The sequence below is a fragment of the Caretta caretta genome, chromosome 14 (genome assembly GCF_965140235.1).
Source record: "Caretta caretta isolate rCarCar2 chromosome 14, rCarCar1.hap1, whole genome shotgun sequence".
In the NCBI taxonomy this organism is placed as follows: domain Eukaryota; kingdom Metazoa; phylum Chordata; order Testudines; family Cheloniidae; genus Caretta; species Caretta caretta.
This window is the reverse complement of record NC_134219.1, coordinates 45,578,882-45,603,865: the sequence shown is the minus strand read 5'-3', so window position 1 is coordinate 45,603,865 and position 24,984 is coordinate 45,578,882. Positions and strand designations below refer to the sequence as shown.

The 24,984-nt window shown below is 55.8% G+C and overlaps 2 protein-coding genes across 12 annotated transcripts in view; both read right to left on the bottom strand.

The window, feature by feature from the left end:
- The window catches only part of LOC125621589 (alpha-tubulin N-acetyltransferase 1), a 35,559-nt gene extending 18,141 nt beyond the window's left edge, over positions 1–17,418 (bottom strand). For 3 of the 8 annotated variants that reach the window (XM_075119529.1, XM_075119530.1, XM_048818653.2), the window contains exons 1-9: positions 17,248–17,415; positions 13,333–13,393; positions 12,870–12,961; positions 10,483–10,543; positions 9,659–9,772; positions 7,512–7,613; positions 6,862–6,907; positions 2,211–2,282; positions 594–813 (exon numbers count right to left, since the gene is read on the bottom strand). In XM_075119529.1, the coding sequence (XP_074975630.1) occupies positions 594–813; positions 2,211–2,282; positions 6,862–6,907; positions 7,512–7,613; positions 9,659–9,772; positions 10,483–10,543; positions 12,870–12,961; positions 13,333–13,393; positions 17,248–17,357 (878 nt within the window). In that variant the 5' untranslated portion in view covers positions 17,358–17,415. Of the gene's footprint in view, positions 1–593; positions 814–2,210; positions 2,283–6,861; positions 6,908–7,511; positions 7,614–9,658; positions 9,773–10,482; positions 10,544–12,869; positions 12,962–13,332; positions 13,394–17,247 lie in introns of all 8 variants that reach the window. The other 5 variants (XM_075119531.1, XM_048818652.2, XM_075119532.1 and 2 more) reach the window with 4 other exon arrangements.
- A 2,438-nt stretch (positions 17,419–19,856) lies between these two features.
- On the bottom strand, positions 19,857–24,817 carry MRPS18B (mitochondrial ribosomal protein S18B). 4 transcript variants are annotated; one of them, XM_075119539.1, is made up of 8 exons: positions 24,677–24,812; positions 23,349–23,584; positions 23,021–23,171; positions 22,512–22,609; positions 21,477–21,545; positions 21,022–21,088; positions 20,436–20,495; positions 19,857–20,269 (listed from the first exon to the last, which is right to left on the bottom strand). In XM_075119539.1, the coding sequence occupies exons 3-8, from the start codon at positions 23,106–23,108 to the stop codon at positions 20,055–20,057; spliced, it is 597 nt and encodes a 198-aa protein (XP_074975640.1). In that variant the 5' UTR covers positions 23,109–23,171; positions 23,349–23,584; positions 24,677–24,812; the 3' UTR covers positions 19,857–20,054. The 4 variants fall into 4 exon arrangements, with proteins under 4 accessions (XP_074975640.1, XP_074975638.1, XP_048674672.1 ...); XM_075119537.1 differs by having other exon boundaries at positions 23,438–23,584; XM_048818715.2 differs by lacking the exon at positions 23,349–23,584 and having other exon boundaries at positions 24,677–24,817.
- Positions 24,818–24,984: the final 167 nt, after the last annotated feature.

The window sequence follows — 24,984 nt, the reverse complement described above, 5'->3', positions numbered from 1 at the left end:
CTCCCCCTCATTCACAGCCCCACTGAGTCTGGCCCAAAGCAGGGAGGCCCCACATCCAGTCTGCAGCTGCCCTCTCCGGGTAACTGCGGGAGGGGACAGAGCTGAGCAGCTGTGCATTAACGCAGTTCAAAACATAGGACCAGGAGAATGAGGAAGAGGGTCATGCTCCCCCTTACCTGCTCTCTCCTCTGGTTCTTGGCTGAGTGAGAAGATACCACCCTGCACCCACATCCCCCAGATTGCCAGGACCAGACGTCAACCAGCAGCCCAGATCCAAGATCTGTAGGATCAGAGGCCAGCCTGTGTTCTAGATCCTCAAGATCTCATGGGATTGGATGCCATCCAACAGCCCTGCGACCCAGATCTCCAGAACCGCACACCGCCTGGCAGCTCAGATCCCAAATCCCCAGGAGCAGGTGCTGCCCAGCAGCCAAGATCCCCGCTAATGGAAACCACCTGTAATCGGATGCCGCCCAGATCCCTATGACCGGGCACTACCCAGCAGGATGCCCTCCATAAAAGGGCCCAGGCTCCTAGGCGCAATGCTGGCTGGGTCCATCAGGGTTAGAGTGGCAACGTCCCCCGTCCCGTACCTGGTTCTTCGCCTCTGGGCGGCCGGCCCGCCCGGCTCGCCGTTGAGCAGGTGGTGGGCGGCCGCATGCGGGGGGCAGAGGCGCAGGTTCCGCAGCAGCTCCTGCTCGTTGAGGAAGGGCTTGAGGCAGGTGCGAACCGGCGAGTTCCCCAGGCTGCTGGAGCGGGTCAGCGAGTGCGACTGGTTGAAGGGCCAGGGTGGCTCCACCTCCTCCTTCAGGACTGAAGGGAGATGCCCAGGATCAGGCCCTCTGGCCCTGCTCCGTGCCCCCCACCCCCTTTCCTAACCCAGGTACAGCCTGGGGGCCCTTGGGATCCTGGATTAACAAAGGGGAAGGGAGTGAACCTTGCAAAGTCATAGAGTTCTCTAGGGGCCTCCTGTTGCTAGAGAGGTCCAAGATGTGTGACAAAGGGGCACGTTAAGAAAGACGGGCCCAGGTTGTTTTCCAGCTCTCAGCCTCTCTTGTCTAGGGATGGCCCAGTGGTAAGGGTGCTTGTCTGGGCCTCGGCAAACCCAGGATCTATTCCCGGTTCTGCCCCAAACTCCCTGAATGACCTTGGGAAAGTCACTTAGCCTCCATGTGCCTCAGTTTCCCCATTTGCAGAAGGCAGCTAATAGCAGGGCCCTGCTTCCCAGAGCTACTGTGAGGTGCTCAGATCCTATGATGATGGAGGCTAGATAAGATTGATAGAACATAATACGGACAGTCCAGTCCATCTGCCTATGCTGTGTGGCGGTAGCAATGGGATGAACCCCTCCAGCTAGCAGTGTGTGTGTGTGTGTGTGGGGGGGGTCCATTCTGTCCTCTCTGCAAAGTGGGGGGTGGGGATCTGCCCTCCCCCATCAGAGGGGAGGTGGCTTCCCCCACAACAGCTGTGGGAGCGGCTCCTGGAGAGGGCAGTGTGGTTGACGGCTGATTGGTGGGTGCAGTGCGATCATTGTGCAGGGCAGTAAAGAACCCTCGGGGGGTGTGCTGGGTGAGGGAAGCAAAGAAGGAAGCAGAAGGGGAGTGGGCAATGCAGCAGCTGGGCTGGGGGCAGAAGGGAAAGGGGAATCATTCTAGCCCCCATTCCAGTCAAAGCAAACGGGGGGACATACTGAAAACCACACGTGCCAGCAGCCTCATTTCAGGGGACCCCCTGTCACAGCCCTGCTGAGTCCCTGTGTGGTGACACTAGGCAGTGCAGGCTGGGTTAGTCAGGTTAAGGGCCCACAGGGTCCAGCAGCCTCAACCCCCCTTTGATGTTCATTACAGCCAAGTGCTGCCTCTTCTCAGCCACTGGGGCGCCACACCAAACCTCCTGGGATTGTTTGGGGACAGAGGGGCACATCCTAGGTGGGGATACTCCTGAGCCAGCCAGTCCCCCATCCACAGGCTGGATCACAGCCAGCGCCCCCATCCCATTCCCCACCCCCTGAGCCAACCAGACTGCTCTGCCCCTCCTCCCGGGCTGGATCAGAGTCGGCACCCCCTATAGGAGAAAGGCCCTGTGTCTCATTCCCCAGCCAGCCAGTCCCACATCCACAGGCTGGATCAGAGCCAGCGCCCCCTAGAGGGGAAAGGCCCCATGTCCCAGTCCCTGCCCCCCACCCTGGGCCGGCACAACGGGTCTCTTACACTCTCGGTCTGTCAGAGAGTAGGGTTTTATCTCCTCCTCAGCACGTTTTGGAGGCAACTTCCTCACCGGAGCTGCAGGGAGAGGGTGAGAAAGGTCAGTCCCAGAAAGGCAGAGGCCAGAAGGGGTTGGCCCAGATCGTAACTACCACATCCCAGAGCTGGAGGTTTCAAACCCGTCCTGGGCTCACCGGAGCACTCCAAACCAGGCCATGATCACTCCTGGCCTAACTTTGATTGCCAGCTCTTCGGGGCAGGACCAGTCGCTTTGGTCTGGATCTGTACAGCGCCTAGCACAACGGGGTCCTGGGCTGTGCCTGGGCTAGTAGGCGCTACTGCAGCAAACGCATCCCAGGGTCCTGGCCAAATCTCACTATGGCTGATTGCATTGTACTGCCTCTCTAAGCACCACACCCTGTAGGTTTCCTTTCCTTTCCAAAACATGCACTGTTGCTGTTCACCGTTAAATGGATGCTGCACCCCACCCCAAAGGTGGCTGCATCTCAGCACTGGCTGATTGATCCCTGTGCCAAGTTGCTGTGCATCTGTTCTCCAACTACCGCACCCCAGAGATGGCTGCATTTCATCCCTGGATGAGCAATCCTTGTGCAGCATCACTGTGCAGCTGTTCCCTTCCTGCCGCACCCCAGAGGTGGTTGCATCTCAGTGTCTGACGAGCAATCCCTGTGCAGCGCTAATATGCAGCTGTTCCCCAGCTGCCCCACCATGGAAGAAAGGGGCAGGTACCCTAGTGCTTGAAACACTGATTGCTAGACTCGGCAAAGCCCTACAAAGCAGCGTGTAGGGCACCAACCCATCACTGAATGGGATGCGGCCCCATGAGGCATTAGCATTTCTGCCAGGAGGGGTCCAGTTGGAGCAGAAGCAACATTCGTCGCTATTATATCTGCATTCCCCTACCACCCAGTCACTGCTCAGCAGCCGTCCAAACCCAGAACAGAGAGATGCTCCCTGTTTTCAGAGACGCTTGGGCCAACCTATCCAAGAGCAGCCTCTGACTGTAGTCTCCCTTGCATGTTTGGGCCCCTGTCGCCTAGGATCCGCTTTCTAGATTTTAAGGGCAGATGGGACACTTGTAATCTGAGCTCCAGGATAAGCCAGACCACAGAACGGCTCTGGATTGATCCCTGGTTGAACCAGAGCAGATCTTTTATGGGGAAAAAAAAAAGACCCGTTCTTGATTTTAAAATCTCCAGTGATGGAGAATCCAGCACAGCACAGCTGGGCCAACCATTAATACCCTTCACTGGTAAAAATATACCAGTCTCAATCTTCCAGCCGTTGAATCTTGTTAGACCTCCGTCTGCTAGACCAGCGTTTCTCAAACTGGGGGTCCCAACACAAAAGGGGATCTCAAGACTATTGTAGGGCAGTCGCGAGATCACACAAATTACAGGGTGACCAAACGTCTGAGTTTTCCCAGATATGACCTCCTTTTTGGTCCTCCAAGCTCCGTCTGGGTGGATTTTTGAAATACAAACAAATGTCTGTAATTTTCTCTTGCTCGTCATTTTTCCTTGTCTTCAGAGCTGGGTGCCCGGCCAGCCGCTGTCGCTCTCCGGCCACACAGTTCTGAAGGCAGCACTGCCATCAGCAGCAGCACAGAAGTAAGGGTGGCAATACCATACCATGCTGAGCGGCCAGAAAGTGACTGCAGCTGGCCAGGCACCCAGCTCTAAAGGCAGCGCCGCCATCAGCAGCAGCACAGAAGTAAGGGGGGGGCATAGTACGGTTACTTAGCTTTGTAGGGATCTGCACTCATGTTGCGAAAGCTATGTCTGGTACCAAGAGTGAGGTGGGTTGGCACAGCCTGAAATATTTTCAAAGGGGGGCCCAGCAAAAAAAGTTTGAGAACCCCTGTGCTAGACTGAAGAACCCCCTACTATCAGATTTCTCTTCCCCATGCAGGTACTGCTAGACAGTGATCAAGTAGGCTGACCAGATGTCCCAAGATTAGGGGCTCTGTCTTAAATAGGCAACTCTATCCGTCGCCCCCGAAAAAGAAGTGTCCCGATTTTTCATGCTTGCCATCTGGTCAACCTAGGATCAAGTCACCCCTTCACCTTCTCTGTGCTCAGCTAAAGTGATTTGCCCAAGGATCCACATTTCCCACTGTCTACGAGTGGCATTGTGCGTGATCAGCACCTCTGAGAGCCAGGCTGCAGGTGTCTGGAGTCAGGCAGCCCACGACCAAGGGGCTGGAAATCAGAGGCCATTTGATATGATGGCCTGGGGGTGTAACCAGTAGGAGATGGCAGCTGTCCCGAGCTCCCCGCTTGATGCATGTGGGAGACAAAGGACTCTCTTTGTTCCAGCTGGGCAGGCTTTTGAAAACACAAGGGAATGGAAATCGTGTGACAGGGATAAAGGCGTCCAGATAGGGACGCTGATTCAATCGGTCTCTGCAAGTCCCCAGCTTGGAACGTAGCGTCCCCTCCCCGCAAAGCGGGGCAAATTGCAGAGCTTGATCCCGCATGCTGCCTTTCAGTGACGGCTTTCAACCCTGGCACAGAATGGATTAGGGCGGCAGGGCGTGGTGTGGTTGAGTTGCCTCAAGAGGGTGACAGAGCGCTGCTGCATTGGCCAGCCTGCTCCTGCTGCTGCTATAGGTTGGCGCTCAGAGCATGGTACTGGATGAATGATGGGAGAGTGGAAGACTCAACCCCCATGCCCCGGTGTGGCACTAGAGGGTGCTGTGCTGTAGGGAGCAGGGTGGGGGCTCAGTAGGGAGTGCTGTGCTGACCCCAATGCCCCAGAGCAGCACTAGGGGGTGCTGTGCTGCAGGGAGCAGGGTGGGGGCTCAGTAGGGGGCGCACTCCCCTCAGTAAGTGCTGACCCATAGGGGGCAGTGTCCTTTCAAGGTGCCGATCACTCGCATTCAATCAGGCACTCCTTCTTCATTCTTCTCCTCCTAGTCCCACTTCCACGAGCTTTCCTACACTTTTAATGGAGTAACTGAAGAAAAATTCTTCTTCACTTCCTGTCCCAAACAGCTGCTAGTCACTGTATTCGTCATATCTGGCCTTATGCTCTGGTATGAGTATTAAACAGCTGCTATGCCCCACCCCCAACACGGGTCAGTGGTAGGTGAGCAATCCCTGTGTTGCTGTTATCCAATTGCCCCACCCCAGAGGTGGCAGCATTTCAGCGCTGGTTAAGCCATCTCTGGGTGGTGCTGTTGCATGGCTGTTCATCAGCTGCCCCACCCAGAAGTGGCTGCATTTCAGTACTAGGCTGAGGATCTCTGTGAAATCTTGCTGCCTGGCTGTTAAGGAGCTGCCACGGCCCACCCCAGAGGTAGCTGTGTTACAGCTGTGGTTGAAATAATGCTTGCATGAGGTAACAGCCTGTCAATCTGCACAGAGATGAACGTGCCATGTAGACAGCAACAAGCTGTAACGTGCCACTTGCTCTGCACATGGAGGTGCCGAAGCGGCGGTAGGGATGCTGACAAGATGGGGTCAGATCAGCCGAGGTTCGGGGGGTCATCACAGGACAGAGGAGAAGAGGGGGCTTCTGTGTGGGGTTCAGGGTGAGATGCAGGGGAGGAGACACTCAGGGAGAGGTACGAGTTCCTTACTGCATTGATGCTGCTTAGAGAGAACGCCACCCCCAGGGCAACGGGAGGCATGGCAGCCAGGAACCTCAGGCAGGGAGGATCTAGGCATGCTAAGAATGCACCAGCTCTCTATATGAGATGGGCCCGAGCATGAGGGGGGAAAAAGGGCGAGGTTAAGTTCCAGAGGCATTCGGTAACACTGCCCCCCACCCCTCCACCGCAGCTCTGGGACGATCAGCAGCGGGAGGAGGAGACGAAGGCAGCACAAAGGGTTAAATCCCACTGATATGAATGAAGTCAGCATGAGCCTGTGGAACTCACGGACACGGGAGAGTCCTGAGGCCTGGAGCTTAACAGGATTCAAACACAGGCAGGGTTGCCTAAGGGTTAGAGCAGTGGGCCGGGACACAGGACACCTGGATTCTATTCCCTGCACTGCCACCTGGCCTGCTGGGTGAGTCACTTCACTGCTCGGTGCCTCAGTTTCCCATTCTGCCCTTTGTCCGGGTGAGAAGCAGGATACAGCAGAGGTCCTGTTCCTTCCCCACAAGTCTAGCTCTAGCTCCTTCTTGGGGGACTACAACTCCCAGAATGCACCTGGCCTTAAAGGGGCCAAACCCCAATTTTTGTTTCCCGTTTGCTCGCCACCCAGGCTAGCTGGCCCAGCTGGCCGGGAAGGGGTGAAGACCACCTCCCTCTTTCGCTTCAGGCCTGAAACCCCACAAGGCAGTGGAAAGACAGGACCCACCAGGCAGAAAGCAGGACTGAGTGGTGCTGTTATCGCTCCGATTGGGGGTGTTTGCTACCCCCTCGGGGCTGCCACTTGCCCTCCAGATTTGTTGTCTTAGCCCCTGGTCTAAACCCCAGGCCTCTGGGGTAGCCCTGCCTATGCAATGGGGTAGCAGGACTGATGCTGACCCCTAGGGGGCAGGCTGGGCTTTGCAGCTGCCATCAAAGCAGCCCCCAGCTGGCGGCTGTGACTCAGGGATGTCCCTGGGCAGGGTATGGGCTACATGTCAGGGGAGCGCCCCCTGCTGACGGAGAGGGAGGGCCACCCACGGCCAGGCCACTCACCGTGCTGGTCAGCAAAGAAGCCCTCGAAGATCACAAAGTTGTTCACCTGGGAGAAGCGAAGGCCACGGACAATGAGAAACTCCTGCCTCTGACGCCTCCTGCCCCCACTCCCACTCCCCCGCCTGGCGCCAGCCCCCAACACCCCAGTACCAGCCGCCTTCCCCACCCCCGCTGCCCGCATTCCGCCCCAGAGACAGCTCCTCCCCTAACTCCCCGCCAACCCCATTGTGCCCCAGCACCAGTCCCCCCTCCTCCCTTCCTTTACTCCCCAGTGCCAGCCTCCCCCCCCCATTCCCCTAGCACCAGCCAGCCTCCCCTCCCCCCCCCGGTACCCTCATATGCCTGCCCTTCGCCAGCCTCCTCTTTGCCCTGCCCAGTCATGCTCAGGCCCCTGCTGCTCCAGAAGGACAAAGGTGGTCTGAAGCCACATCCAAGCCCAGGAGCGGGGGAGCTGAGAATCAGCCCCTCTGGCCCTCCAACGTGGCAAGAGCCTTCTCCTCTGCAGCTCCCTGGCATGGCTGGCAGCCGAGAAAGTAGCTGCTCCTGATAAATCACTCAGTACATGCCCTCCGCCGCCCCAACGGCACAATGGGGTGTATCCGTCCCTCACCCCCGGAGGATGATGGGAGGAGCCAGAGGGTGCGACTCACCTGGGGGATGGTCCCCTGGAGATTGTAGTGCTTGTGGAGGAAGCAGAGGAGTTTCTCTGAGGGGCGATCCACGGCCAGCTGGTGGGGCTGCACTCGCTCACGCTGACAGCCGGAGAGGAGACACAATCGGGGACTAGTCAAGGTCACAGGGTCAAGATTAAACACACCCACGGTACAAGCAACATCTTCAGCTAAGGGACTGGCTGGCGCAGGGGGTGAGGAATGGGTAGGGCCCTACCAAATTCACAGCTCCAATCTGGTCCCTGGTTGGGAGACTGGCTGGGTCAGGGGGGCAGGGAATGGGACACAGGGCCTTTTGCCTCTAGGGGGCACCAATTCCACTCCAGCTCCAGGTCAGTAGCTGCTTAAGGTTGTTCCCATCTGTTGGCCCACATGTGAAAGCAGTTGGTGAGCCCGAACCCAGTTCCTGGTCACAACCACCACCTCTAACTGGCCACTTCCCAGCAGCCTCAGGCCTGGTCACAGACTCCGGATACCAGACCGACCAGTGGTCTGGAATCCAGGCTCAGATGGACCAATGGGGTCCCCCAAAGATGTGGGAATACAGGTCCAGATGAATCAATGGGGTCACGCATTGTGACAGTCAGGATCCAGACACCCCAAGGGGAGAACAGGGGGTTTGAACCCGCCAGAATAAGTGACTGAATCAATTGGTTGTGGACAATATTACTGTGTATCAATATATGTCAAGGGTGGTCTTTAATGAAAGCTTGTAGTGACCTGAACTTTGTGGCCATGAGGAAATCCGTGTACAGGCTCTTGTGATGACCATATGCACGTATGTTCAGAACATTGTAACTGTAACCAGGATTGAAGGGTTAATGTTTAGCTATTCCACCTGGAAGCAGGCGGGGCACACCCTGACTGTTTCGTAGAAGCAATGCACACATTGCTCTATCCAAGGACAAGGGCTAGATATGAACCATGAGAACTTGATTGTTTGGACAGCAACGGTGGGAGGCTTTCTTAGCCTGGGCTCAAGGCCTGAGAACCAGGATTGTAGTAGATAGGGGATGGTAACTAAGTATATGAATTAACGTCACACATTCCTTTGTGTAGCAGTGTGTAATGCTTAGGGGGAGAAATATAATAAAAGGAGAAGGTGGAAGGCGGGGGGGCAGAGAACGCCCATCTCAGCTGACCAGCCTGCTTGCTTGCAAAAAGCTGTGTTCTGTCTCATCACTGAACCGCCACACCAGGATTCAGCTACAGCATCACCTCCCGACAGGGGTGTGAAGCAATCAGACAGGCAGGGGCACCAAGCATTGGCCTGCCCAGGGAAAGCTCATGGGGGATTACTGGAGTTAATGGAAAAACACTGAAACTGACAAGAAAACCCCAGTCTTGGAAAACTAGGTGAGGAGGGAGTTTCCCGCACTCTGTAAATTCCCACAGTCTGGGCGGGGGGAACATGAAACCCATAAAGCCTGTCCAAAGGGAAGAAGGCTTGAGGAAGTGAAGGCTGTCCAGGGCTGGCATCTAAGCAGGGTGCTGTCTGTGGCCCACTAGAACAGAGGGCATGCTGGGAAACCGTTCAGGTAACTGGCATCAGGAAAGGGAATTTGGCTAACAGAGAAGCGTGAAGCCTGAGACAGCGTCTTTATTTTCCGCGGAGCTCATCCGCGTTGGCTTTCCCTCACTATTTCCTCTTTGGCACTGCGATTTCTCTATTCAATCAACTTTTCCCCTTATTTCTCCTCCAAGCCGGGCTCTAGGATGCAGCCTGTGCGACAAAGGGAACTGATAACTGGGGGCAGATTTCTCCCCTTTGGGGGTGGGGGGGGGGAAGGAGGGAACCAGAAGGGAAAGGTCCAAGTGTGGGGTAATTCAGAGAGACAGGTTTTTTTTGGGGGGGGGGGGGGGACGACATGACGACTTGGGCTAGTGGGGCCATCCTGCAAGGAGTAAGTAGGTTGGTGGAAGCCAGGGTGAGACCTTTATGCCTGGAATCAGAGCTCTGAGCCGTATGGGCATGATGGCACCCGAATTTACAAGGCAGGTGGTGCCAGACCCCCTCACTGGGCTGGGTGATCCCCAAACCCTCCCACCCGGCATGGTAGGGAGGCAGGAAAGGGGTGAGAGGGACCCTCCCAGACAGAGCAATTCCCTTGGGCCCCTGCTCTCACCTGCAGCATGCACTGGAAGAGCTCCTTGCCATAGCCGTGCCTCTGCAGCGACTCATGGATATAGAAGTCCAGCACGCACAGCGGCTCCACCTCGTTGTGAGCCCCATGGCGATCCTGGGAAGGGGGGGCGGGAAGAGGGAGGGAATACGCAGGCAGTGCTGAATAACCAGGGGGCCCCCAGAATAGGTGACCTGCCCTGAAAAGTCAGGGAACCTGGGAGTCCTGGCTCATGGACACCCCTGCTCTAACCCACTAGACCCCACTCTCCTCCCAGAGCCAGGGATAGAACCCAGGAGTCCTGACTCCCAGCCCCCCCCCCGTTCTAACCCACTAGAACCCACTCCCCTCCCAGAGCCAGGGTTAGAACCCAGGAGTCCTGACTCCTAGCTCCCGCCGAACCCACTAGACCCCAACTCCCTCCACAGAGCCAGGGATAGAACCCAGGAGTCCTGACTCCCAGCCCCCACCCACGCCCCATTCTAACCCACTAGAACCCACTCTCTTCCCAGAGCCAGGGATAGAACCCAGGAGTCCTGATTAAAGCTGGGTGAAACTTTTCCAACAGAGGTTTTTCCCCTGATGCTGAAATTGATCCAAGTAACAAGGATCGCAATGTGCATGGAACACAAAAGGCCAGTTAGACAGCACACCACTGAGGTTAGCACAGATTGTGAGGGGACAGTGCCCCCTACTGAGCCATCCACTCTGCTTCGTGCAGCACAGCACCCCCTAGTGCCGCACTGGAGCATTGGGTCAGCGCTGACTGAGAGGGGAGCGCATCTCCTATTGGGTCTCCAGTTCAGAGCTGCATTACAGCAACTCACCAGCAGGAAGAGCTTCTTGTAGCCGACCTTGAGGAAGCCGATTATGGCCCCTTTCCCTGCTCTGCAATGGGGGAGGAAAAGAGGGGACATTAGCGAAGGCATCAAGTTGGGAGAGAGGAGACAGAGGAGACACACACTGATGGGAAGCCAAGATTGTCCTCTCTGTGCATGAAGTTCCTCTAGTCTCTATGATACCAGCTTCATAGGGTCAGAGGAGCCATGGACAGGTGAGCGAAGGTCCCATCTAATCCTCCAATATCTATGGTATGGTGAATGTAGAGGGGGAGGGAATGAAAACCTGTGAAACTCACTGCTGCAGGACATTACCCTGTCAAAGAGCTGAATGAGGCATAGGCGCCAACTTTCCCTGCCGCCGGTGGGTGCTCGCCCTCCCCCGCCCTCACTCCAACCCTTTCCCCAAAGTCCCCGCCCCAACTCCGCCCCCTCCCTGCCGCTATTGGATCCCTTCCCCAAATCCCTGCCCCAGCTCCACCTCTTCCCCAAGCATGCCACATTCCCCCTCCTCCCCCCTCCCTCCCAGCTGCACGGAACACCTGTTTTGCGGCGCAAGTGCTGGGAGCTAGGGGGAAAAAGCAGGTGTGACGTTACTGACATGAACTGGGACCGTATAGATCATTGTTGCAACCAGGGTCCTGTAGTGGCACCAAAGCTTGTATAAAGGGGGTCAAATAAGGTGTCTCAGACAAGGTTATGGTTTGCTGGTTATGATTATGCTGTCTATATGTGTGTATCATTTTTGTAGTTAAAGTTATGAATATTGGCTCTATACTGTCTATATTTCAAACTTATGCTATTCTTCTGGGTGACACCCCAGACAAGTTGGTGTCAGCTCTGCCTAGCCTGCTTGATGGCCCATTAAAGACCATCAGCTATACAACTGACCCTTTGAGAGAAGGCAGACACACCTCGGTGACTTAGCAAGGTATGCAGGGACATGCCTATGGACAGAACTCTGAGGTTTTTCCAGGCCATGTGATGGACAGCTTGTCTTTAGGACAAAGAAAGACAGACCACATGGCAAGAGAATATAAAAAGCTGCTGCAGCTCCTCCATCTTGTCTTCAGGCCTGCTTCATACCTCTGGAGGAACTTTGCTACACTGAAGCTTTGAACCAAGGACTGAAAGACCCATCCCAGCTGTGGATGTACTCCAGAGACTTGATTTGAACCTGCAGTTTATTCTACCACTGCTGCAAGCCTGAACCAAGGACTTTGCCATGACTGTGTGTCATTGATTCCATTTAACCAATTCTAGCTCTCATCTATATCTTTTTCCTTTTATGAATAAGCCTTTAGATTCTAAAAGGATTGGCAACAGCGTGATTTGTGAGTAAGATCTGATTTATATATTGACCTAGGTCTGGGGCTTGGTCCTTTGGGATCGAGAGAACCTTTTTTCTTTTACTGGGGTATTGGTTTCCATAATCATTTATCTCCCTAACGAGTGGCACTGGTGGTGATACTAGGAAACTGGAGCGTCCAAGGGAATTTCTTGTGTGACTTGTGGTTAGCCAGTGGGGAAAAACCAAAGTCCTCTCTGTCTGGCTGGTTTGGTTTGCCTTAGAGGTGGAAAAACCCCAGCCTTGGGCTGTAACTGCCTTGCTTTAAGCAATTTGTCCTGAATTGGCACTCTCAGTTGGATCCCACCAGAACCAGCATCATTACAGCGGGCACGCGGCGTGCTCAGGGGAGGAGGCGGAGGTGATGGGGGTGATGAAGGAGGGCAGGGGGGCGGGGAGCTGCCGGTGGGTGCAGAACACCCACCAATTTTTCCCTGTGGGTGCTCCTGCCCTGGAGCACCCACGGAGTCGGCGCTTATGGAATGAGGCATGTAGGGGAGCAGACAGATGTAGACACATCCAATCCTCAGGCTTCAGGACAGGAGTTGATGCCCACCTGAGGAAGGGGGTGGGGGCCAAGAAGGAATCTCTCATCATCTGAGGGTACTGCCCAGTGGGGAGCATTGGGGGAAGTTTATAACTTTCTCAGAAGTACCCAGCACTGGTTGCTGTGAGGGGCAGAACCAAAGTGTTCATTGCGCTGATCAGGATACTGGGGTAGATGAGCCCATGAGTCTGATGCAGAGAGGCAGGATATTGGGCTAGATGGGCCCATGGGTCTCATGCAAGGAGGCAGGATACCAGGCTAGATGGGCTCATCAGTCTGATCAACAGAGGTGGGATACTGGGCTAGATTGTGCCAATGGTTTGATCTGGGAAGGCAGGATACCAGGCTAGATGGGCCCATGGGTCTGATCTGGGGAGGCCAGCTAATAAACCAGAACAGCCCACTGGTCTGATGCAGAATGACGTGCCCTTCTCCACAGGGATGGCTCGGGAACCAAACCCGGGTCGCAAAGGGACTCACGTCTTCACTTCATTGTCCTTCAGGATGTAGAGAACGTGGTGGTTTGTCTGCATCCGCGAGGCACTGGTAATTGGGGCCGGCAGGTTCTGGGCCTAGAAACAGATTTGGGGTGAGCTGGAGCAGAGGGCAAAGCTGTGCTGGGGAGGAGAACTACCACAGCTCACCCCTGGATCGGACCCAGTGCCTCCTGGCCCTCTAAGCCAGCCTGTACCCTGCCCTGGGGCCACGTCGAAGTCAGCGCCCCCTAGAGGGTAAAGCCCCCGCCCTGTCCCATTCGCCACTCTCCTGAGCTCACCCATTTTCTAGCTCACTGATGAGCCTTCATCTTCAAACAACAGGGCGGGGTAAACAAGGGTGGAAGAGCTCACATCTGGCTGACCCTAGTACCCCTATTTCCCCCCACCCCAGAGCCTAATCCCATCCCACATGCCATTAACTCCTCGGTTTCCAAACTCTGCCTTACCTTGGCCGAGGCCTTGCCCATCTCGTCTATGATGGTCATGAGCTGCTGCTGCAGATCCACCCTGAGCAGAGGAGAGCAAAGGAGTTAGGACTCGCTGGAGTCTGAGCCACCCACAGAAGGAGGGACTGTGCCCAACCTTTGCTGAGGGAAAGGGGTCTGAGCCCCTAAATGCCATAGGGGGTGGGAGGGCCGCAGGAGGTCAGGCTGTGTCTGAGACGCATTCACATGGAAAAACATCAGCAAGACCATACCTTATTGTTCTCCAGCTACCAGCCTCCTCTGCTTAAGACTACCCCCACTCCCCTCCCAGAGCTGGAATAGAACCCAGGAGCCCTGGCTCCCAGCCCCCACATGAACCCACTGGACCCCACCCCCCTCCCAGCTGGGGGTAGAACCCCTGGAAGGGTGGCCGTAATACCCTGGCCACCTGCTCTCCCCACCAGCCCACCCCCTCAGTCCTTTAACATAAAAGCCCCATGTAAGCCACAATGGAAGGGCCTCAGGGGATCGTGAGGGACTCTCACAACCCACTGCACTCTGGTGCAGTCCATTAGGCAATGCAGACATGAAGCAGCAGCAGCAGCAGCGAGGAAAGATTTAATCGGCTGTAAGTTGCTGACAGCCTCTCCCCAGCTCCCAGTGCAAAAACTGTCTACCAGTGAGTGTCTGAAGGGAGGAGGATTCTTTACAGGATGGAGGGGGGAGCTAAGAGGGATGGGGAGGGCCTCTCCAACTGGGTGTCAGGGCCCATCCCCTAGCGCTGGGCAGATCTTTGAGCCTATGCAAGTGTCTCTCCAAGGGAGGAGGGCAGAGTGTGAGCACTGAAGAGATTTTGACCTCGGTCTGGACAAAGGCCTGGAGAAATAGAATGTAGGGATCAATGCTGCTCAGCCCGTCTGGGGCTGGAGTTGATGGAATCCAACGGAGTTTTGCCTTCTGCTGAATTCTGTTACTCCTTCCCCCGCCGTTTACAACTAAACACCAAGATCTGTTCTAGCTAAGGTGACCAGACAGCAAGTGTGAAAAATAGGGACAGGAGGTGGGGGGTAATAGGAGCCTATATAAGAAAAAGACCCCAAAATTGTGACTGTCCCTATAAAATCGGGACATCTGGTCACCCTAGTTCTAGCCCACTAGACCCACTCCCCTCCCAGAGTCAGGGACAGAACCCAGGAATCCTGACCTCCAGCCCCCCGCTCTAACCACTAGACTTCACTCCCCACCCAGAGCCAGGGATAGAACCCAGCAGTCCTGATCGCCAGTCCCCCCTGCTCTAACCACTAGACCCCACTCCGCCCCCAACCCACCCTGAGCTGGAGCTAGAACCCAGGAGTCCTGACTCCCAGCCCCCCCTCCCCCTCACTCTAACCCACTAGAGCCCACTCCCCTTCTTGAGCTGGGAATGGAACCCAGGAGTGCCCCACACACCCCAATCCCCAGCCTATGTTTCTCAGTCCTTCACTGGGAGGGACCACACTCTTCCATAGCCAGGGTTACATCACTCCAGGGACACTGTGGCACAGATACATGGCAGATACGTGGCCACCTGGAGATGCAAGGCCCATGGCTCACTAGTGGAACTGTGGGTTGTAGTTTACAATATGTGGGGTTCTGGCCCTTCCTCTACCTCCGCCCCATAGTTCAAAAGTCAGCAAAACACTCCAGAGGCCATTGTCAAGGTTCCTCCCCCACTCTGAACTCTAGGGTACAGATGTGGGGACCTGCATGAAAAACCTCCTAAGCTTATCTTTACCAGCTTAGGTCAAAACTTCCCCAAGGTACAAAATATTCCACCCGTTGTCCTTGGACTGGCCGCTACCACCACCAAACTAATACTGGTTACTGGGGAAGAGCTGTTTGGACGCGTCTTTCCCCCCAAAATACTTCCCAAAACCTTGCACCCCACTTCCTGGACAAGGTTTGGTAAAAAGCCTCACCAATTTGCCTAGGTGACTACAGACCCAGACCCTTGGATCTTAAGAACAATGAACAATCCTCCCAACACTTGCACCCCCACCTTTCCTGGGAAATGTTGGATAAAAAGCCTCACCAATTTACATAGGTGACCACAGACCCAAACCCTTGGATCTGAGAACAATGAAAAAGCATTCAGTTTTCTTACAAGAAGACTTTTAATAAAAATAGAAGTAAATAGAAATAAAGAAATCCCCCCTGTAAAATCAGGATGGTAGATATCTTACAGGGTAATTAAATTCAAAAACATAGAGAACCCCTCTAGGCAAAACCTTAAGTTACAAAAAAGATACACAGACAGAAATAGTTATTCTATTCTGCACAATTCTTTTCTCAGCCATTTAAAGAAATCATAATCTAACACATACCTAGCTAGATTACTTACTAAAAGTTCTAAGACTCCATTCCTGGTCTATCCCCTGCAGAAACCAGCATATAGACAGACACACAGACCCTTTGTTTCTCTCCCTCCTCCCAGCTTTTGAAAGTATCTTGTCTCCTCATTGGTCATTTTCATCAGGTGCCAGCGAGGTTACCTTTAGCTTCTTAACCCTTTACAGGTGAGAGGAGCTTTCCCCTGGCCAGGAGGGATTTCAAAGGGGTTTACCCTTCCCTTTATATTTATGACAGCTGTGCAGATACGTGGCCACCTGGAGATGCAAGGCTCATGGCTCACTAGTGGAACTGTGGGTTGTAGTTTACAATATGTGGGGTTCTGGCCCTTCCTCTACCTCCGCCCCATAGTTCAAAAGTCAGCAAAACACTCCAGAGGCCATTTAAAGAAGTGACTTCCTGACAAAGTGGTGGCAATTACCCAGCATGCTCCACAGGCAAGGGGTGGCAGATTATACCCAGCACAGGTGGTGCAATTTACCCAGCATGCCCCTTTTATCCAGCTGCACCAAAGTCCAATCACATGAACAGCTATTACCCATCATTCCCCAGGACAAGGGTGCCTAATACCCATCATATCTGGGGGCAACAATGAGGGATAGCTATTACCCATCACACCCCAGGGCAGAGAATAGCTATTACCCATCATCCCTGGAGTCTTTGCCTCCTATATCCCCAAAACACCATTGTGGAAGGCTCCAGAGGAACCAAATGGGGGGGAAATGCCAATGATCCTAACGGACCCAGGCTCTCCAAAACAACTCCACCCTGGTGCCGCCCTCAGTTGGACACTCTGGGGTGCTCTAAATCCAGCGAAAGCCAGCCTGGCAAAGCCTGGACACAGGCTGACCAGGGGGAAGCTAAGGACTGACCCCAACTGTGCATGGGGAGAGCGCTATGGCAAACCCTCACCTGCTACCTGGTGCAGGGCCCCCATCTACACCCCTACTCCAGTGCCATTAGTCGGGATAAGTGACACCACCACGTCCTGGCTGCAGTTTTGGGGCAGTGGTGACAGGCATCCCCTTCCCACCACACACTGGGGAAGGAGCACCTCTCATACCCTGGGGCGGGGTGATGGGCACCCATTACCTATGGGATCCTCCCGGTACCTATCATGTCCTGAGGCAGGAGACACCTCCTGTTACCCATCGTGCCCTGGGGCAGAGGTAATGGGCACCCATTACCCAAGGTGCTCTGGGGCAGGGTCCCACCCTTACCCATCGTGCCCTGGGGCAGGGGTGATGGGCACCCATTACCCAAGGTGCTCTGGGGCAGGGGTAATGGGCACCCATTACCCAAGGTGCTCTGGGGCAGGGTCCCACCCTTACCCATCGTGCCCTGGGGCAGGGGTGATGGGCACCCGTTACCCGTGGTGCCCTGGGGCAGGGTCCCCCGGGGCAGGGCCCTCCCCTTACCCAAGGTGCCCTGGGGCAGGGGTGATGGGCACCCGTTACCCATCGTGCCCTAGGGCCCCCCCCGTGCCGGCTGCCATGACCCCTGAGCGGCCCCGCGCCGGGCGGGGTGCCAGGTCGTTGCCATGGTTACCTGTGGGCCGCGGTGTAGCCGGGCCCCCGGCGGCCCGGCGGCTGGAGGTGCTGGTCCACCGCCGTGACCCGCTCCCCAAGCAGCGCGTCCACATCGAAAGGGAACTCCATCGCCCGCCGGCATCCGGGTCCTGCTGCTCGCCCCCCGCCCCGTCCTCCGGCGCGCGGCGCCCGTCTAGCAACGCGCGCACCGCCCCCTAGCGACGCCCCGCTTCCGTGGCAAGCGTCCCACGCCTGGTCCCGCCCCTAGCAACCGGGCCTCCCTAGCAACCACGGGCTTGAGCTTGCTCCGCCCCCTCTCTCACTCTGCTCCCTCCCCCAAAAAAGGGCCATGGGCGCCTCTCACTCCTGCCCGAAGGCACGACGGGTAATTTCTGATCCTTGTCCCAGAGCATGATGAGTAATAAGTGCCCATCACCCCTGCCCCAGACCCTGATGGGTAAGGGGTGCTCATCATTTTTGCCCCAGGGCATCATAAGATCCCAATAGCTGTCCCCCAAATCCAAGTCCGCCCAATATCCGGGAGCACCCAAAGCCTCATCACCCTCAAACTACGGGATCCACCTAATCTGCCTCCCATTAAAGGGGGCTTCCCATAGGCTGCCCTCCAAATAGAGGGGCCCACCAATTTATGATCAGCAATTTAGGGGACTCCCCCAACTCCAAAGGCTCACCCTTCTAATGAGGACCCATTTAATCTGGCTCAGATAAGGAACTACCTCTGCCTCCTCCAATGGACAGGACACCCTAATCTGGTCTCCATCATAGGGATCCTCCCAATAAACAAGTCCTTCTGCTCCCTGAAGCTGCCTAACCTACGATAGGGACCCCCTGGACTGCCCCCCTCATTCTGCCTTCCCCCTCACTCCATAGGAACCCCCCCCCAATCTGGTCCCGCCATTATACAAGACCCCCAAAACAATGGCTCTCCCATCACAGGGAACCCCAAGGACTATCCGCTACCATAAGCACCTCCCCCAACCTGCCACCCCCCGTAAGAACCCCCTTACAGTCTAGTCCCCCAATATTGGAGAGCCACTTATAACAGTCTGACATCCCCTCAAATGATGAGACACTCTTAGTCTGGATCTCCCAGTGGAAGGGCCCCCTCAGTCTGTCTCCCCCATAATAACACTGGTCCCTCAGTAACAGACCTTCCACTCCCAACCCTGGTCTGTTTCATCCAAGGGTGTATTATAGAGGTGACCCATCCAATCCTGGGGGACACCCCCACCTCCGGGCTGGTCACCAGGATGAGGGAGGAGTATTGTAAAGGGCCAGCCATTCCACCCCTCACAATTAAAGAAGAGGGCACCTCCTGTCAACCACGGTGGTTGGGGAAGGGGAAGAGGCAATTGTGGGGACCTCCCCTCCCACCCACAGATAGATTCCCCCACTTCAGGATAGGCTGCAGTGGCCAGGGCAGGGGGAATATCATGGCAACACCACCGTCCCCATCCCTAAAGAGAGCATACCCCCCAGATCAGGCTGCAAGAGGGAGCTCAGTACCACAGAATGGGAGTCTCTATAGGCCACCCCCCCAAAAGACTTTTCTGACCCATCTCCTATTTTATACTATGGCCATCACTGTGGCATCTGGGATCCCAGCTGCCTAGGATTTATGGGAGCATCTGGCATGGAAAGTGAGAACCCTGATAGAAGGGGTTCCCTAGCTCACTGAGGGGGTTAGGACAGGCAGCACTATGACAGCAGAGGGGAGCTGCAGGCTGGGGACTCGAGATTGGGGTTCAATTCCCAACTCTGACAGACTCCCTGGGCAAGCCCTTGTACCTTTAGAAGCCTCAGGTTCCCTATCTGTAAAATGGGGATGAGCCTTCCTCTACCTCTTCTGTTCAGCCTGCAAGAGCTTTTCAGGCAGCAACAGCGCCTGGCACAACGGGGCCCTGATCTCAGTTGAGGCAACTGTGGATAGGTGCCCTGGAGGCAGGCTACATGTCTGTGAACAGGCAGGCAGGTGTGTTGTGCGTCTGATCGAGTGGGTCCATTGTGAGTGAGTTGCATGTCTGCAATTGTCCAAGTGTGGTTGTTCTGGTGTGCGCCTGGGACTTGGTGGGCTGCATGGTAGGTCGGTCAGGGAGTAGACATGCTATGTGCTATGCCATCAGCTGAGCTGAGGTTTCCGCTATGGCGCCTGACACTGCTCTGCTTCCCTTCCCCACACAGGACCTTCATCTGCCAGACCTGTTCCAACTTCCTGCTGCTACCACGGGGCATCTGGGGAAGAGATGGTGAGAGCACATGATCAGAGAGGCCCCGGCAGGCATGGGCCCCAGCTGGCTCTCCTGGAAGAGCCTGACCATACATCCCAGAGATGTGTGAAAATACGTTTAAGCTGGGGCCAGATTGGAGCTGGCACCCCCTAGAGGTGAAAGGCCCAGTGTCCCATTCCCCACCTGCATAGCCAGCCAATTCATCTGCCCTAGGGGTGGATCAGAGCTGACATCCCCTAAGGGGGAAAGGCCTCATGGCCCATTCCCCACTCCCATAGCCAACCAGTTCCTCTGCTCTGGGGGTGGATGGGAGCTTGTGCCCACTAAATGAGAAAGACCCCATATCCCATTCCAGCACAGGGTGAATAAACACAGCGAGTCACTGCCGACAGCTTCCAGTTTATTCTCCACTGAAGGCTTGGACAAGTCATGGCCGGGAGCTGGGCAGCTCCAGCGCTATCCCTGGAGGGGTTGGGACTAGGGCCAGCTTGTCAGGTGAGGCCGAAGGCCCTAGCTTCCCCAGAAGTGGCCCATTCCTCACGCCCCAGGACACTCCCTCCAGTCCTTCCCTGGGCCCTCATGCCAGGCCGGTCTCCTCCTTCAGATAGTCCTTGTAGATCCTGCGGATCCTGGCAATGTCCTTTTCGGGCGGCTGCTGCCACTCATACCAGGGGTACCAGGGTGTCTGGCTCTGCAGGGAGAGGGCGGGGGGCGTCTTGGCCACTGCCTGGTGCTGGTTAGTGTAGTCCTCACCCTGCAGCGTCACCAAGGGGATGCGGAAGCTCAGGAGCCCTTGGGGGGAGGAAAAGCAGCTGGTAAGCAAGACGGGTCAATCCCCATCCACAGCCCCGCTCCCCACACACAGCCCTGGGCTCCCCGCCAGTGCTGCAGGTGCCCCTCAATTCTAACCCGCAGCCCCCTGCTATTCCCACTTGGTCATATCCAGCTCTCTACTCACCATGGTCACGAGCTTGGTCGATTGCCTGGGTCAAGCGTTTATGCTGCTTCATGCAGACGCCTGCAGCGGAAGGAGAGGGTAGCGTGTCTCAGAGAACAAAGAGACCATGGGGTTTGGGGAGCCAATTCTGGGGCAAATTGATCCAGAGGCTCCTTTTCCATTTCTAAAAGGGACAGACAGGGCCCCAAGGGACAAAGAGGGTTCCTCAGATGGGGCTGGGCTGGATGGGGCATCTCCATCTCCCTGGGGAACAGGCTGTAGTGGGCAATGCTTCCCCATGGAGGGATGGGACCAGATGGGAAATGTCACCTCCTTTGTCAGTTTCATCCTTCTCTCCCCCTGCCCTCAAGGATCCCCATCCCACCCACCTCTTGGTACCCCCCACACACAGACTATCCCCTGGCCTCTTGGGCTATTCTCCTCCACTTCTGCACTACCCCAGCCCTCACGCTGCCCCTGCTTCCTCTCTCTTGGGTCCCGCCCTGAACCAGGCAGATGGCTCCCCGTCCACCCCTTTGGTCTGACTGGGAAAGTGGTTCCCTGTGGCGGACTCCAAGCCCCCCTGGGCAGAGGAGGAACAATGTACCTGTGCGTGTGGGATGGAAGGTGATGCCGGTGTGGGAGCAGATGAACTGCTCTAGGAGCTTCACATTCTGCGGGGGGGAGAGAGGCAGAAGTGGAGCTGTGAGCAGCAGGCGCAGGGCCAAGCGGAAAGAGGCTGGCGCCGTAGAGAGGACACCGGGCTGCTGGGGGACACCAGGTTTCCCAAAGAGCCGGGGAAGGAAGGGACCATACAGGAAGGGCCAGCCTGAGGAAAGAAGTGGGGATCATACAGCCAGGGCAGGGGCAAAGGGGAGGGTATCATACAGACAGGGCAGGTCTTAGGAAGAGGGTTACAGAGCAGGGGTGGAGGATCATAGAGCTGTGCCCAAGGAACTCAGACAACGCATGTTTTCTCCCCAGGTCGAGGGATGGGGGTCACAGGCCCTGCCTGGGGGTGGGGAGGGGCTGGAAGGACCTGAGTCGGACTCGGCCCCTTACCCTGTAGTCCACGTGGAGTTTTTGGTCTCGGCAGATGGGGCAGGGGTTCCCCACAATCTTCTTTCCTCTCTGGGGAACCAAACGAGACTGTCAGAGCTGAGCCGCCTCTCCACCCTGCTCACATCCCAGCCAGCGGTGGTCCCCATATACCACAAAGCAACACTCATGGTGGGCCAGACCCATGGGCCCATCTAGCCCGGTATCCTTTCTCTGGCAGTGGTTAGCCAAAGGAAAAGGTGCAAGCAACCCCTAGTGGTCAGTTATGGAATAGCCTGCCTCCATAGAATGGCCTTCCTGTCCTTCCTCATGCCCTGAAGCATCTGTCCCCTGCTATTATAATAATCCCAAACTCTTCCCGAGGGCTTTACATCTGGAGATCGCGAAGCACTTTGCTGTCTTTAACCCCATTTTACACATGGGGAAACTGAGGCAGAAAAGGACAGCGACTTGCCTATGGTCACCCAGCAGAGGTGGGCACAGCAGCCCCACTCCAGTGGCTGGGTATCCTCGCCAACTGTGCCCTCAAATCCTACTAGACTCTTCTCCAGCCTCCCCCATCCTGGTCCCTTTCCAACACTCGCTGGAGACGATTCCGACCCCTGTGGACCAGCTGCTAAAGGATTAAGTTCTCTGGGTCCTGCTGACCTTCAAACTCCTCCTTGTTTGGTGTCACCTGCCAATTTACCTTCCCGCCCTCTCATCAAACCGCACCTTTCTGATCTGCTTTTCACTCTGCTCCCACTTCTATACGCCCCCGCACCCTGCTCTAGCCACTAGAGACCCTACTTCCCTCCCAGCACCAGTAGTCCTGGCTCCCAGCCCCCTGCTCTAACCACTAGACTCAGGACCTCTTTCTTTGCTGGCATCTCTCCGACCAGCCTTGATGAGGACAGCTCATGCCATAGGGTGGAGTCTGGGTGTCCACTGGCTCCCCCATGTGTCTCCTGGAGCCTGGGCAGCCGACAGGTGTGCCAGTCATTGGCCCCAAGCCCTGCCCAAGCTGAGGGGCAAGGGAAGGTGTGGGGCTGCACTCACTATGCAGGTCTTGCGGGTCTTCTGTGGGGGGATGGGTCCCTTGTGGTTACGCCGATAGCCGAACCAGATGGGCTTGTCGCCGTATCTCTCGATGTACTCTGCAAGGGGGGGGGGGAGAGTTAGCCATTCCCAAGTGGGGTTCACACCAAGGATCCTAGAGAACATGAGGGAGTGCTGCCTCTGTTGCATCATGGGGAAGATGGGGAAACTGAGTCACAGTGGGAGGAGGATGGCCAATGATCATACTGAGAGTCTGGGTCCAGAGATGGAAACCCAGGTGTCCGAACTCCCAGCCCCCTGCTCTAAACCACTAGACTCTCCTCCCCTCCCAGGGCACAGGATAGAACCCAAGAATCCTGGATCCCAGGTCTGCTTCCCACCCCACTCTAACTCTTAGACCACTTCCAGGAATCCTGAGCCCCTTACAAGGTTACCCTTGGTGCTGCCAGCCTGTGAAGCAGCAGGTCCAAAGCCCAGCACCAACCCCTCCGCAGCTCCTGGCTGGATACCTTCTGTCTCTAGATACTCCCAGGGTTTCTCCTTAAAGCGTGATTCAGTGTCAAAGGTGACTGGCTCTGCTGACGTGGTTGGGTCCATCTCTGTGCTAAACACCCGGAGCAGAGGGTGCTGGAGCCGTAGGAGCGAAGCAGCAGGAGCAGCCTAAGAAAGGCCGAGTCAGGAAAGGAGAGAAAGGATCAGACCACCTCAAAGAGCAGCTGTCCCTACTGCATCTAGGATATTAAATAAGGATCAATGAAATGCAGCCACCTCTGGTGTGGGACAGCTAGGGAACAGCAACACAGCAACATGGCACGGGGGCAGAGGGGGTTAACTCACCCATCACAGAAATGTGGCCACCTCTGGGGTGGGGCAGTTGGGGAATAGCCACACAGCAACACTGCATAGCGGAGGGGAGAATCACTCACCCATCACTGAAAATTGCACCGACTGGGCTTTGCAGGCACAACGATTTGTCCCAGTGCTCTTGGCTGAATTCTTCCCTCCACTCTGCAGTGGTTAACTGCTGTGCTTCACCCAAAGGAGGCTGCATTTCAGCAGAGCCCAATGCCACTCTGTGATAAAACAGCAGGGCTAGTGAATATGAAAGATTTTATCCTTGGGATTGGAAAATGCTAGCATGATCTTTTCAGCAAGCAACTTTAACAATATTTTTTGCATTTAATTTCCCAGCTAGTTTTAAGAAAGAAAAACAAAACAAAAACACCGAGTAAGGACAAATGGATCTGCTGTCTGCATCTGCCCTGTCCAGAGTTGCTGGACACTGCATGGAAACAGCAGCAGGAAACTGTGTCTAAGGTGGGTGGCCCAGTGGGCTCATGCCTCAAAGGCAAGATAGCCTGCAGGATCCCACAACAACAGGGCGCTGAGATCCCATGTGACACAGCGATACCGCGCAATGGAACAACACCATGCCAGGGGAACATCATATCCCGCTGCAATCCTGATCTGGCGTTGCCCAGCAATCAAGTTGACAGTCTGGCTCGGCCCTGGATAACTGTGTTGTGTTATGCTGAAGTGCATAACCACAGCACTGCAGGGCGATGTCATGGCAGGGGGACTTTGGGAACAGCAATAATGTCACCTCGTCTCACACGGGCGGCCTGACCCACCCTTGTGGAGTCACAACAGGACAATGCCACGTCACATCATGTTGCCCAATGCCACACAGCACCATAACAGCATGACACCCATGATATCATATTGCCACGCCTTAGCATGATGACCTCACGGCACAGCAGCCATATCATCACGCTGCCACCTCGTGGCAAGATAACCCATGATGTCACGCTGCCTTGCTCCTGGCATGATGACCTCATAGCACAGCAGTCATGTCATGCTGCCACCCTGTGGAGTGATGACCTCACAGCACGGCAGGCATTATGTCACACTCCCCCTACCCCTAGGCTGTGATAACCTCATGGCATGACAATCATGATGCCACGGTGCCCCCTCATGGCATGATGACATCATAGCAAGTGATTTTGGTGCAGGGCAACTCTGACATCACACTTCGTCCACCATGGCACAATGACATCACTGAGGACATTTCCGGTACAGCAGAATGACGCCACCCCAACAAAGTGATACATGCAATGACATCACAGCACATGGCCCCGGCCGGCCCCCTTATCCCCGCTCCTCACCTGAGCCCAGAAGAGCCTCGGGAGCAGAGCCAGCCCAGGCAGGCTACTCGCGACCCGCCGCAGTAACATGGTAGCCGCCATCGTGCGCTACGGTGATCTGTGCGCATGCGTGGTGACTAACAAATCAAAACGGCCTTGATAGCAGCCATCTTCTTGCACGTGACCAAAGGGCAAGATGATCATTGCGCATGCGCTCACACATTTTGTTGGTGCGCCTGCGCACAGATAGGAGTGGAATAAAAACTGCGCCACAAGATCAAGACAATACTGGGCGTTGGCCGCGCATGCGTACAACCTGTAGGACGACA

Coding starts and splice junctions, on each gene's coding strand:
- MRPS18B (XM_048818715.2), bottom strand. CDS start 24,757: ATGGCGGCTACCATGTTACTGCGGCGGGTCGCGAGTAGCCTGCCTGGG. Junction 21,546..22,511: donor AGACCCGCAAGACCTGCATA/GTGAGTGCAGCC, acceptor TTGGTTCCCCAG/AGAGGAAAGAAGATTGTGGG. Junction 20,270..20,435: donor CGACCAAGCTCGTGACCATG/GTGAGTAGAGAG, acceptor CCTCCCCCCAAG/GGCTCCTGAGCTTCCGCATC.